We start from the raw sequence: 14323 nt of genomic DNA on the forward strand, positions 1-14323 counted from the left end.
TACAAAAAAACAAAAAAAAAGTCAAGACAAAATAAATAAACAAGGTTCCAAAAACATGGATGTCATTTGAAAACCAAAGCTTTAATCTTTCTCTGAATATGCAGGGAAGAAGTTGAGTTATTTTACATATCTCTTACCCTCAAAAACTGTCATAAAAACCTTCTGCTTTTCAAAATTGAAATATTTCTACAAACAACTTACTCCAAGGCGATCTTGTTCCAGTTTCCGTTTTCCTATTTCTTTACTAGCCACTGCCTTTGCCCGAGCAAGCTCTTCTCCATACTTTAGAGTCAAAGCTTTTTTAACTGTAACACGTTGTTGCACTTTGTGAATCTGAAAAAATAGGGTAATTCTGAAAATGTAAATGTAAACCTTAGAAGAGGAAATAAATTCTTTTCAACACCACAACTTAAGGATTCAACTGAAAATAGAAATATCCTAATATTATATCTCAAAGGAGAATATAATTTTATTAAAAATTTGGCCCATAAAAACGTGTAGTAAAGATGACACTACAATATTTTCATTTAAAAAAAGAACATTACTTGTTCCTGAAGCTTCTTCAAAAACACTTTGTTGACATTGAGAATTTTCTCTGTTGCTTGAAGCTGTTCTGTAAGTTTCACAATCTTTGTTTCAGCATTTCGAACAGATTCTTTCTTCTTAGCTTCTTGCTGTACTAGATTCTTTAAAACAGATTCATCTTTCATCAAGAGAATCCTAATTGAAAAGTAACAAAATCCTCATTAATGTTTTTCTAAACTAGCAGACTAACACAATCAGAATCAAAACTTACAAAGAAGCAGCTCATTTTTAAGAAAATATATTTACAATATATAGGTAAGATTTTTTTAAATGAATATTTTCATACTCATCAATCACACAGGTATTCAAATGGATACTGTTACATTCTATAAAAGTAAATATGGGTGTGATCTTTTTCTAAAAAAAAATTACTTAAATCTCAGTAATATGAATTACAGTTGAAAAGTTAATAGTGAATGTTTAATGTTGGCTGAACCTGACCCTACACGACTTTTGAGAAATGAGGACTTAAAATAAAAAACTGCTCTGTTCAGCTTCACTTATAAAGCTGATAAACACACAAATAAACACCTAATAAATATAATAAAGCATGTTTAATTAACTTATACATCTCTAACTCATTTTATCTAGAGCAAGGCAAGGAAGGGGAAGTCTAAATTTTAAACACTACTACTCAGACATAACAAATGATCTATTGCCATTTATGACAATATGGATGAACCTTAAGAACAATATAGTAGGTAAAATAAGTAAATCAGAAAAAGCTAAGAACTGTATGATTTCACACACAGATGGAATAGAAATCTTGAGACTCACAGACAGAGACAAAAGTGAAGTGGTTACCAGAGGAAGGAGGGGAGGAGAGTAAAGAGGGACAAATACATAATGATAGAAATAATTTGACTTGTGATGGGCACACAATGCAATCAACAGTTCAAATGTGATCTAGATGTCACCTGAAACCTATGTACTCTTATTGATCAAAGTCACCCCCATTAAATTTAATTTCTAAATTAAAAATAAATAAACAATATAGAGATGTAAAGTTTAGAACTGAAAAATAAAAATGACAAAAGGCAAATTTATAAACTGTCATCTTTTCAACTACTAAATATTATGGTTTAAAAAAAAATGAAGCATCTGTCCTGGCCGGTTGGCTCAGTGGTAGAGCGTCGGCCTGGCGTGTAGAAGTCCCGGGTTCGATTCCCGGCCAGGGCACACAGGAGAAGCGCCCATCTGCTTCTCCACCCCTCCCCCTCTCCCTCCTCTCTGTCTCTCTCTTCCCCTCCCGCAGCCAAGGCTCCATTGGAGCAAAGATGGCCCGGGCGCTGGGGATGGCTCCTTGGCCTTTTCCCCAGGCGCTGGAGTGGCTTGGTCGCAACAGAGCGACGCCCAGGAGGGGCAGAGCATTGCCCCCTGGTGGGCATGCCGGGTGGATCCCGGTCAGGCGCATGCGGGAGTCTGTCTGACTGTCTCTCCCTGTTTCCAGTTTCAGAAAAATACAAAAAAAAAAAAAAAAAATGAAGCATCCTTCCTACAAAGATACCATATTTCAAGTTACAAGAACCTACATCTAGTGAATCATAGGGCCCTGGCCAGTTGGCTCAATGGAGTGTTGGCCCAGCGTGTGGATGTCCTGGGTTCAATGTTCAGGCAGAAGAAGTAACCATCTGCTTCTCTACTCTATCCCCCTTCTCTCCCCCCCACCTTGCAGTCATGGGTCAATGGTTCGAGCGAGTTGGCCCAGGTGCAGAGGCTGGTTCCATGGACTCCCTTCAGGTGTTAAAAATAGCTCAACTGCAGAGCAATGGAGCAGGCCCAGATGGACAGAGCATCATTACCTATAAGGGGCTTGCCCAGTGGATGGCAGTAAGGGTGCATATGGGAGTCTGTCTCTGCCTCCCTTCCTCTCACTTAAAAAAAAAAAAATAGCATGAATCATAAAGACATTATGATAGAAAGGACAGGAAGTGAAAGACAAAGAATTTTTTAAAACTTTTTCATTTGTTAAGAAAGTTTAAAGAAATACAATCTAAATAAATTTAACTTAATCTTATTTTTAAAACAAACATACTACTCATTAATAATTTTAGAAATTTATGGTCATTACAATATTTCATCTATAAAAAACTCATATTTCAGATCTCTAATATCAGTATGCCTCTCAACATTACTATCATAGTTCAGCTGGCAACATCTTTTCTTTCTTGGTAATGTTTAAAATAATGGCACATCCTAGAATAAAATACCAACAGCACAAATATCAGTCAAAACTGAAGACACATTTTAACAGCTGTTTTAAATGTATTCTTTTGTTCAGCATACTCAATTGCCAATGTTTTTTTTTTTATTCAGTAAGAGAAGGGGAAGTAGAGAGACAGACTCCTACATGCATCCCTACTGGGATCCACCCAGCAAACCCACTGGGGTTGATGCTCTGCCCATCTGGGGTTGCCTCTCCATTGCTCAGCAACCAAGCTCTTAGTGCCTGAGGTGGAAGCCATGGAGCCATACTCAGTGCCCAGAGCCAACTCACTCCAATCAAGCCATGGCTGCAGGAAAAAGGGGACAGAGAAAGAATTGAGATGAGGAGGGGTGGGAAAGTACACGGGCACTTCTGTGTGTCCTGATGGGGAATCAAACCTGGGACATCTACATGCTGGTCGACACTCTACCACTGAGCACCAGCTGGGGCCTGTCTTGTTCATAAATCAAGAACAGGACATACTTAATATAAAAATATCTATTTAATATAAAAAACTTCATAGTTACTATCTCCTTGAGATGTTACCTTGTAAAAACACTCCAAATTAATTTTTTGTGTGTTTTAAAAACTAAAAAATACTAAGGTAGCTGTAATGTTAGAAATTAGGCTGTAAATTTCCACCTTTTTCCTTAATTAACTATCAATAAACAAATTTTTGAAGCTTGTTTTAAAAATCATTAAATTGTTTTTATGTTATGTTAATGATTTTCCAAAATTGAGTTAATTCATCACTTATTCACTATCAAGATTTAAACTTTAAGAACTTTTTAGTAAGCCTGGCCTCTGGTGGCACCGTGGATAGAGTGTCGACCTATAATTCTGAGGTCATTGGCTGTAAACCCTGGGTTTGCCTGGTGAAGACACATACAACAAGCAACCAATGAACAGCTAGAGCAGTGGTTCTCAAACTTTTTGAAGCCAGGGCACATTTAAAATACTACAAATAATTGTAGGTGCACTATATACAAATTTCTGAGAAATATGTTATAATAATTAAGTCAAATATTAAAGAAAAAAATATAAAGTCCAAGTGTGCTTTTATGGTAAACGAAATAATTATAACAAAATTAAATTTATTCTGACATTAAAAAACATTTTTATGTTACATCTTTTGAGTTATGCTTTTTAGAATTCTTAAAAGAGGGGTTAAGAAATTTAAAAACGACAAAAAAAGTTATTTTTATATATATAGATAAATTCTTAGTTAAGATTTAGTACATTCAGCAGGTCCCAGCACAAACTTAAGTTTTTTCATTCTTGTGTTTATGAGAAACATAAGCCTGACCAGGCGGTGGCGCAGTGGATAGAGTGTCGGACTGGGATGCGGAAGACCCAGGTTCGAAACCCCAAGGTCGCTGGCTCAAGCAAGGGGTTGCTCGGTCTGCTGAAGGCCCACGGTCAAGGCACATATGAGAAAGCAATCAATGAACAACTAAGGTGTTGCAACGAAAAACTGATGATTGATGCTTCTCATCTCTCTCCATTCCTGCCTGTCTGTCCCTATCTAAACCTCTCTCTGACTTTCTCTCTCCCTGTAAAAAAAAAAAAAAAAAAAGAGAAACATGAGCCTGATGTGTCCTAGCAATTTCTTCAATGTTTGGGCATATATTTGAAAGGCAAACTCTCATTTCCTCATCAATACATTGAAGAATTCCTCTCTTTTTAGTCTTAATTGTGTTGAGTGCAGAAAACCCCCACCATACATATCATCTTAACTTTACACCAAAGGATAGAAGAAATTTGCCTCCAGTCTTTCCAAGGAACATGGGGGGTAGTGTAAACAATCCAGCACCACAGCTTAACAGCCTTTGCAACCTAATCAGGCAAGTGAGGTGGGGGGTTGGGCAGACTGTCAGCTTACAGCCAATTCCCCACATCTCTGCCCCCCAAAAATGTAAACTCCGGTTTTTTGGTCCGCAACAAGCACATATTTCTCTGGAATACCATAGGGCGCACCTGGAAATCTTCTAGGGCATACCAGTGTGCCCTGGCACACACTTTGAGAACCACTGAGCTAGAGTGAAGCAACTATTTCTCACCCTCCCCCAAAATCAATAAATCTCTAAAAAAAAAGGGAATTGGTTAGTTAGTTACAAAAACAGGACAGGGAAAGTCTTACCATCTTTGCACAAAACCTCCACCTTATATTGGTGAACCTAAAAGGGTACTAGCAGAACAAAGCTCAGAAATGTTGATGTTATCTAAAACCATTTTGTACTTCATCAATTAATGATGTCAGGATGTTTGGAATGGAAAAAACTTGTATCTATAAAATGACGTATTTCTATCAAATATATGCTAGTGGCCCTCATCACACACACAGAAAATTTGTAACTCTGTCTGGAAATGTTAACTAGACTTACTGCAGTGATCATTTCACAATACATATAAATATCATCATCTGGTACACTTAAAAAACTATGTTACATGCCGATTACACCAGTCGTCCTTCACCATATTGCAGTTCATTTTTCACGGTCTCACTGTATCATGAATTTTTAAATTGTATGTATCTAATTTTGTATTGTAGATGTTTTGCTGTATCACAGGATTTTGCGGCATATAGGCTTGTTTTCTTTTTTTTTTTTATGAAGTTTTACTGGGGTTCAGGCAAGGCTGGGCAGGGGCCATGTCAGGGGTAGGGCCTGCACACCCAGGCAGCACTTGTCTCCAGGGCCGGGGTGGGAGCCCAGGGCAGAGTGCTACAGGCCAGGGGTCTGGTCCGGCTCTTGACAGCAAAACCACCACTGAATGAAAGGTCTGTCTGCCTAGCTCTGAATTACTGCAGTCAGGGAAACGTCAGGGATGACTACACTGGGCACAGAGGGCGCTGAAGAGCTTTAAACCCGGGGTGCACTGGGACTGGGGAATCCAAGGGGCCAGACAGGACCACCATGGGAATGAAGTTAAGAAAAGGAGAAAGACAGCTGGTTCCATGGAGGCTCAGGGAGGGCCCGCTGTCCCCCAGGCCCCAGCGTGCTCCAAGCTCCCAACTTCCGGACCTGCATCCCTACTTGTTACCCCACATGGCCATCTTTGTGTACACCAGCGTTCGGAGAAAGCCGCTGGACTTCATGTAGGCAGAGACCTTCTTCAGGCCCTATTCCCAGGTAACAAAGTCCTTCAGGTTCAGGAACGCATCCAGGCATGTGGGCTCAAATATGCGGTGCTGGTCTAGTATGTTGTAAGCCAGAAAACCCACATAGCTGAGCTTGTCCCCTGCAAACCATGATCTCTTCCCTAGAAACTGTGAGAACTGCTTCATCTTGTCAGGGAGCCCCTTCAAGTAGTCAGGTTTCAGTTTCTCCTAGGTCGGGGCCCAGATTATAATTTAACACAACCTATGTTCATTAGACTCTCCTGGGTATCACCTCCAGTCTGTGACAGGCAGTTGGGAATGCAAAGGGAAACACCGCACTATCCCTGGACCTGTCCCCACTCATCTCCAAACAGCCTCCTGTGGGCCAGACCACAGAGTGCTGGGAGAACCGGGCAGGGCCCTGGACTCAGACGTCAGGCAGAATGAAAGAGCATCTATAGGTATTTTTATATATTTATTATTTTAATTATTTCTGAAGTAAAATAAGCATTTTCTAGCCTAAAAAATTGAAAACAATATTTTTTAAAATAAAAAAATTAAAACATTAAAAAATATTAAATCTAAATATAAAATACGTAGCATACAGCAGATAAGTAGACAAAGACTCATATGTATGGAAAACGCAGCTACAGCTGCTTCTGCTTGAGCTAGTTTCACCATGTGAGATTATACAGGGCACACTATTGACTAATGGATGGGAGGCGACCAACCAGAGCATAGGAAGTATCTCTTTTTTTTTTTTTTTGGTATTTTTCTGAAGTTGGAAAAGGGGAGACACACAGACAGACTCCCGCATGCGCCCGACTGGGATCCACCTAGCATGCCCACCAGAAGGCGATGCTCTGCCCATCTGGGGCGTCGCTCTGCAGTGACCAGAGCCATTCTAGCGCCTGAGGCAGAGGCCATGGAGCCATCCTCAGCGTCCAGGCCAACTTTGCTCCAATGGAGCCTCGGTTGCGGGAGGGGAAGAGAGAGACAGAGAGGAAGGAGAGGGGGAGGGGGAGAGAAGCAGATGGACTCTTCTCCAGTGTGCCCTGGCCAGGAATTGAACCCAGTACTCCTACACGCCAGGCCGACGCTCTACCACTGAGCCAACTGGCCAGGGCAGCATAGGAAGTCATTTATAAGAGTGTGGGGAAGATTTATAAAGCCATAAAACATATATAAATAATAAAATAAATATAAGGTTGCTACTTCGCAGATTTTCGCCTATAGCCGGGGGTTCTGGAATCTATCCCCATGACAGATAAGGGACCACTGTACTCCAATAAAGTAACCTCAGAATACAGTGTGTCTGTAAAGTCATGGTGCACTTTTGACCGGTCACAGGAAAGCAACAAAAGACAATAGAAATGTGAAATCTGCACTAAATAAAAGGAAAACCCTCCCAGTTTCTGTAGGATGATGTGGCAGCATGTGCGCATGCGCAGATGATGATGTAACACCGTATATACAACGGAGCAGCCCATGACCATGCCAGTTGAGATGTGAACGGTACAGAGGAAAGTTCAGTGTGTTCTGTGGCTCGCTAAATTCGAATCTGTGACCAAAGTGCAATGTGAATATCAGCACGTTTATAATGAAGCGCCACCACATAGGAATAACATTACTCGGTAGGATAAGCAGTTAAAGGAAACCTGCAGTTTGGTGGAGAAACCCTGTTCTGGTAGGCCATCAGTCAGTGACAAGTCTATAGAGGCTATACGGGATAGCTACCTAAGGAGCCCTAAAAAATCTGTGTGTGAGCCCACATCGAACTGCACTGAATAGGTATGAAACTGGGAGAGTTTTCCTTTTATTTGGTGCAGATTTCACATTTCTATTGTCTTTTGTTGCTTTCCTGTGACCGGTCAAAAGTACACCATGATTTTACGGCCACACTGTACGCCAATGAATTCAAATAAAGTCTATCATTCATCTTGTGAGGTTTTACAGATGTTCTCAAAATTCTGAAACACTAATTAAACACAGTAATTTTGCAAAACATGCAAGAAATTTATGATCCTTAACTTTATATTAACACTTTATAATAACCTCATATTTGACCAGGTGTCTCATTGAACAGCCTAGGTCCATGATGGTGAACCTTTTTATAAAAACCGCCCACTTTTGCAGTGCTGGTCAACCTGGTCCCTCCCGCCCACTAGTGAGCAGTCCAGCTTTCATGGTGGGCCAATCACCACGCCATTTTGTTGCTCTGCTACTGTCCACTAGTGGGCAGGAGGGACCAGGTTGACCAGCACTGCAAAAGTGGGCAGGTTTTTGTTTTTGTTTTTTTTTTGTATTTTTCTGAAGCTAGAAACGGGGAGAGACAGACAGACTCCCACATGCGCCCGACCAGGATCCACCCGGCACACCCACCAGGGGCTACGCTCTGCCCACCAGGGGGCGATGCTCTGCCCCTCCGGGGCGTCGCTTTGCAGCGACCAGAGCCACTCTAGCGCCTGGGGCAGAGGCCAAGGAGCCATCCCCAGCGCCCGGGCCATCTTTGTTCCAATGGAGCCTCGGCTGCGGGAGGGGAAGAGAGAGACAGAGAGGAAGGAGAGGGGGAGGGGTGGAGAAGCAGATGGGCGCTTCTCCTGTGTGCCCTGGCCAGGAATCAAACCCGGGACTTCTACATGCCAGGCCGACGCTCTACCACTGAGCCAACCGGCCAGGGCCAAAAGTGGGCAGTTTTTATAAAAAGGTTCGCCATCACAGGCCTAGGTAATGAGTGTTTCCAACAATCAAGTCCACCTTTAACAATAAAAATATGCCTCTAAAGAAGATATTTCAAAAATTATGCCAGAAGTTTTAAAGAAAATTCCAAGTAAAGAGATTTATAAATGTTTTTAAGCATAAATAAGCTATGTATAAATAGAATGGAGAAACTACTTTGAAGTCTTGTTATTTTTATTTAAACAGTAATATTATTTATGCAAATGTATAATCCACCAAAATAATAACCTTATAAAGTTCTACCAAGTATAAAAGAATTCCTAATCATATAGTGTACTTAGTATTAACATACACCACAAAAAGACATGCCTCTCACATAATAACATTAGATACATACAGTATTTAAACAGATAATGAGGCTCACCTATGTTTTTTAAGTTTTGCTTCTGCATCTGAAACCTGCTTAGTAACCATTGCTATTCTGCCAATCCCATCAATTTCCACATCAGAGTTTGCTGGGGATGATGAATTTGTCTTCAGCTGATCTGTTTTAATCAAACGCTGCTTTTCCCGACTAAAATAAACCAAAGAATAAATTAAAATTATTTTTCTTGAAGATGTATTTTATTTTATAGCATAAAGTAAAAATATTAATCATATTGGCTAATAACCATGATGATGATCACTATGCATGACCCAGGTTGGCTTTCAAAGCTGACAGTGTAGCTCTCCTTTACATTGGCTTTTCTCCATGTCTAAAGCTGTTTTGCTCTCAGAGCATCACTGTATTAGTCTGTCGAGGATCATCTGGCTGCCCCTCCTGTGTGAACAAAAACATTAACCCTGCATCTCAAATAAAAACTGTATACAGGCCCTGGCCGGTTGGCTCAGCGGTACAGCGTTGGCCTAGCGTGCGGAGGACCCGGGTTCGATTCCCGGCCAGGGCACACAGGAGAAGCGCCCATTTGCTTCTCCACCCTCCGCCACACTTTCCCTCTCTGTCTCTCTCTTCCCCTCCCACAGCCAAGGCTCCATTGGAGCAAAGATGGCCCGGGCGCTGGGGATGGCTCTGTGGCCTCTGCCCCAGGCGCTAGAGTGGCTCTAGTCTCAACATGGCGACGCCCAGGATGGGCAGAGCATCGCCCCCTGGTGGGCAGAGCGTCGCCCCCTGGTGGGCAGAGCGTCGCCCCTGGTGGGCGTGCCGGGTGGATCCCAGTCGGGCACATGCGGGAGTCTGTCTGACTGTCTCTCCCTGTTTCCAGCTTCAGAAAAATGAAAAAAAAAAAAACAAAACTGTATACAGGCTTAGTTAAGTACTGAAAACAACAACATACCTTCAAAGCTAATTACATTAATACCACTTACTTGGCAATCTCTTCCTTTAACAATCGATATTCAATCTTTTTTTCTTCAGGCAAAGCTTCAGGTGTTCGCATGGGATCATTTTCTTTTTCAGATTTTGGAGGTACTTTTGGTTTTGAAGCTTGCTAGAAAACATTTGAAGTCAACCAGATTAATAGCTTTCACTTATCCCACACTAATATGTATATTTTACATTATAGTTTTGGGGTAACACAGGCTAATGACATACAATTTCCAGATATACAACATTAAAATTTGACATGTGCATACTCTATTGCATGATCACCAAAATCTAGTTTCCTTCTGTTACCACATATATTTACCCTCCATGACCCACTCTGCCTGCCCTTGCATGGTTGTTAACCACCAAATTAATTATAGAATCTACTCAAGATCTACAGTTTCAAAATAATTGACCTGAACCATCACAACTGTTACAGTAGTAATAGGAATACAAGTTCCACTTATCATACATCTTATACAAAGTTCTAATAATACAAATACTTAAAATATATCCACATTTAATATATTAAAAACCAATACCACCTGACCGGGCGGTGGCGCAGTGGATAGAGCATCGGACTGGGATGCAGAAGACCCAGGTTCGAGACCCCGAGGTCGCCAGCTTGAGTGCCGGCTCATCTGGTTTGAGCAAAAGCCCACCAGCTTGAACCCAAGGTCGCTGGCTCCAGCAAGAGGTTGCTCGGTCTGCTTAAGGCCCGCGGTCACGGCACATATGAGAGAGCAATCAATGAACAACTGGGGTGTTGCAACGCGCAATGAAAAACTGATTGATGCTTCTGTCTCTCTCTGTTCCTGTCTGTTTGTCCCTGTCTATCCCTCTCTCTGACTCACTCTCTGTCTCTGTAAAAAATAAATAAAAGTAAAAAAAAAATCAATACCACTAAGAAGTCTAATTTTCAGGAATTAACTTTAATAATTGTCAATAAATTATCCTTTTTGTGTGTGTGTGAGAGAGAGTAGGAAAGACACAGATACAGAATCCCATATGCACTCCAACAGCGATCCACCTGGCAACCTCCATCTGGGGTCAATGCTCTTGCCCATCTGGGGCCATACTCACAACCGAGCTATTTTTAGCGCCTAAGGTAGAGACTTCATGGAGCCATCCTCTGTGTCCCTAGTGACGTGCTCAAATGAACTGCACCATGACTGTGGGAGGCGGGGGGGGGGAGGGGGGGCAGATGGTCTCCTCTCCTATGTGCCCTAACTGGGAATCGAACTTGGGACTTCCACACGCTGGGTTGACGCTCTACCACTGAACCAACCAGCCAGAGCCATATCATCCTTCTTTTAGTCTTTCATTATTACACTCACCTCAGCAGTTCGTCTTGCTTCTTTAATCATGGACTCCAATCCACCAAAAACACTATGTGTTGACTTGGAAGCTTCACCATCAGATTCACTGTCATCTGAATCATTCAGTGTTACAACCACTGATTTATGCTTTGGAAGCTGCAAAGACAATATATTTGTTACTCTTGATGACAAAATTATCTCTGTTCTTTTTTTTAGCTCTACCACAATTAGCTGCATGGCCTTGAACAAGTCACTTAACCTCTTTAAATTTCTTTTTTTTTTTTTTTATTCATTTTAGAAAGAAGAGAGGGAGGGAGAGAGAGAGAAACAGAGAGAGAGAAGGGGGAGGAGCAGGAAGCATCAACTCCCATATGTGCCTTGACCAGGCAAGCCCAGGGTTTCAAACCGGCGACCTCAGCATTTCCAGGTCGACGCTTTATCCACTGCGCCACCACAGGTCAGGCACCTCTTTAAATTTCAATGCATAGGCCCTGGCCGGTTGGCTCAGCGGTGGAGCATCGGCCTGGCGTGCGGGGGACCTGGGTTCGATTCCCGGCCAGGGCACATAGGGGAGGCGCCCGTTTGCTTCTCCACCCCCCCCTCCTTCCTCTCTATCTCTCTCTTCCCCTCCCGCAGCCAGGGCTCCATTGGAGCGGGGATGGCCGGGCGCTGGAGATGGTTCCTTGGCCTCTGCCCCAGGCGCTGGAGTGGCTCTGGTCGCGGCGGAGTGACGCCCCGGAGGGGCAGAGCGTCGCCCCCCAGAGGGGCAGAGCGTCGCCCCTGGTGGGCGTGCCGGGTGGATCCCGGTCGGGCGCATGCGGGAGTCTGTCTGACTGTCTCGCCCCATTTCCAGCTTCGGAAGGATACAAAAAGGGAAAAAAAAAATTTTTTTTCAATGCATAAAAATAATGGGCTCCAACATGAATCTATGGCTCCTTCTATTTATATTGCATAATTAACTTTGTCCCACTCTAGCATAGCGATACTGGTTATACGCCAAAAACATACAACATTCCCTATTCTCAGTCTTTAAATACACTACTATGATCACCTTCATTAAGTTTTTATTATCTCCAACTCTCTTTAAAGAACCATCTTAAATTAAACCTTCCAACCAAGGTAAAAATTAATACTTCTAAATAATTATTAAAAAAACATTTTTGACTTTTGCAGTTATAAATAGAGGTAACTGGCCAAAGCTGGTTCACCCAACAAAGGCAAGATTTCAGTTTGGTTTTGCCCCATTTATTTTACTTTGAAACCATTAGAAAACAAGGTAGAAAAAAAAAAATCATTTAAAAATGCTTAATAAACATTATAAATTCTTACATTACAGTATAGTCATTAATTAGAAAAATGTGAGCAAAGTACAAAGATAGGGGAGATAAAAATATACACTTTGCTAAAATAAACTCTAGAATCGACAGAAAAATCTGAATGAACTGATTTATATTAAAAAAAATTGAGGAAAGGGCAGAGAAAAGCATACCACTGATGAAAATAATGCTTTCCACAAAACATTATCATAAAGACATAAACTCTACCATTTTTCAAGTGAAGAAGTTGCTCCCATTTCACTAATAAAATTTGCATTTACATATGAATATATATGTGTACATAAATAAACAAGGTGGTAAGGAACAAGACAGTGACATTGCACACAAATTTCTCATTGGCTGTTTGAATAACAGTAGGATACATATTTTGTTTGTGTTTACCGAGATCACAGTCCTTGGAAGACGAGGTCCTCGGTGAAACTTTGGATTCTGTATCCTTGGCTGAGATACTGTATTAATACTGACTATTGAAAGATTGCTTCTTGGCACAGGCTGTGAATTGTTCAGAGCTGGAGGTGAAGGTGGGTCACTATTACTGGATGTTTCCTAAATATGGAAGGGAGAGACATGAAACACTTTTAAAAAAAGAAGAAACTTCTGTCATGTTTAAAAATCTTGAGCAAATTAGTACCAGACAATCCCTATTTTAAAAGTCCAGTGAATTTCATAAAAAAAAAAAAAAAAAAAAAAGTCCAGTGAATTTCAAATAAGCAGAGAAGAGTTTTAGGTAAATTCAAGCTCATGAGCACCACCTAGCGGTTCAGGTATCTATCTATATTACCTCTGGCTTAAAAGCTCTTTTATTTGCTAGAGATTTAAGTAGTTCTTCTCGAAGCAGCATTTCTTCCTCCTCCTCCTCATCTGCAAAAGGTGGTTTTGGAGGCTGTTCTGGATCTTCAGGTGGGAGAGGCGGTAAAGGTGGTACAGGAGGTAGAGGTTCAAGGGAAACACACAAGCCTTCCACATAAGGCTGGCTCAAGACTGGCAAAGACTAATTATTTTTTAAAAAAAAGAAGGAGAATTACAATGCAAATTTTACCAATTCCAAATGTTTATCTGTGAAGCACCATTAAATTAGAAAAAGGTAAGCTTTAGGCCCTGGCCGGTTGGCTCAGTTGTAGAGCGTCAGCCTGGTGTGCAGGAGTCCCAGGTTCGATTCCCGGCCAGGGCACACAGGAGAAGCACCCATATGCTTCTCCACCCCTCCCCCTCTCCTTCCTCTCTCTCTCTTCCCCTCCCGCAGCCAAGGCTCCACTGGAGCAAGGTTGGCTCAGGCGCTGAGGATGGCTCTATGGCTTCTGCCTCAGGCGCTAGAATGGCTCTGGTTGCAACAGAGCAATGCCCCAGATGGGCAGAGCATCACCCCCTGGTGGGCATGCCGGGTGGATCCCGGTCAGGTGCATGCGGGAGTCTGTCTGACTGCCTCCTCGTTTCCAACTTCAGAAAAATACAAAAAAAAGAAAAGAAAAAGGTAAGCTTTACATTATTTTAGCTGTAAACATAAGTATAAATATATTGTAAATCTCAAAAAACTATCCCAGAATTCAATATTCAGCCACAAAGAGTATAATTTGTACAATAAAAATAAAATCAGTAACATCTAAAACATTTAATTTGTGAACTTCAAGATAATTATACAAACATCTCCATGGCCATTCTTGTATTTAGCAATTTTAAAGATATAAAAATCAAATTTTATAAGGTCTATTTCTCTAGATGACTACCTAAAAACAA

At 41.6% G+C, this 14323-nt stretch overlaps 1 protein-coding gene across 3 annotated transcripts in view; it reads right to left on the minus strand.

The window, feature by feature from the left end:
- The window catches only part of ZFC3H1 (zinc finger C3H1-type containing), a 73520-nt gene that overhangs the window by 26506 nt on the left and 32691 nt on the right, over window positions 1–14323 (minus strand). For all 3 annotated transcript variants that reach the window (XM_066257672.1, XM_066257673.1, XM_066257671.1), the window contains exons 8-14: window positions 13371–13580; window positions 12971–13135; window positions 11271–11408; window positions 9936–10057; window positions 8995–9144; window positions 546–720; window positions 202–333 (exon numbers count right to left, since the gene is read on the minus strand). In XM_066257672.1, the coding sequence (XP_066113769.1) occupies window positions 202–333; window positions 546–720; window positions 8995–9144; window positions 9936–10057; window positions 11271–11408; window positions 12971–13135; window positions 13371–13580 (1092 nt within the window). The remainder of the gene's footprint in view (window positions 1–201; window positions 334–545; window positions 721–8994; window positions 9145–9935; window positions 10058–11270; window positions 11409–12970; window positions 13136–13370; window positions 13581–14323) is intronic.

This window comes from Saccopteryx bilineata, chromosome 2, assembly GCF_036850765.1.
Source record: "Saccopteryx bilineata isolate mSacBil1 chromosome 2, mSacBil1_pri_phased_curated, whole genome shotgun sequence".
NCBI classification, from domain to species: domain Eukaryota; kingdom Metazoa; phylum Chordata; class Mammalia; order Chiroptera; family Emballonuridae; genus Saccopteryx; species Saccopteryx bilineata.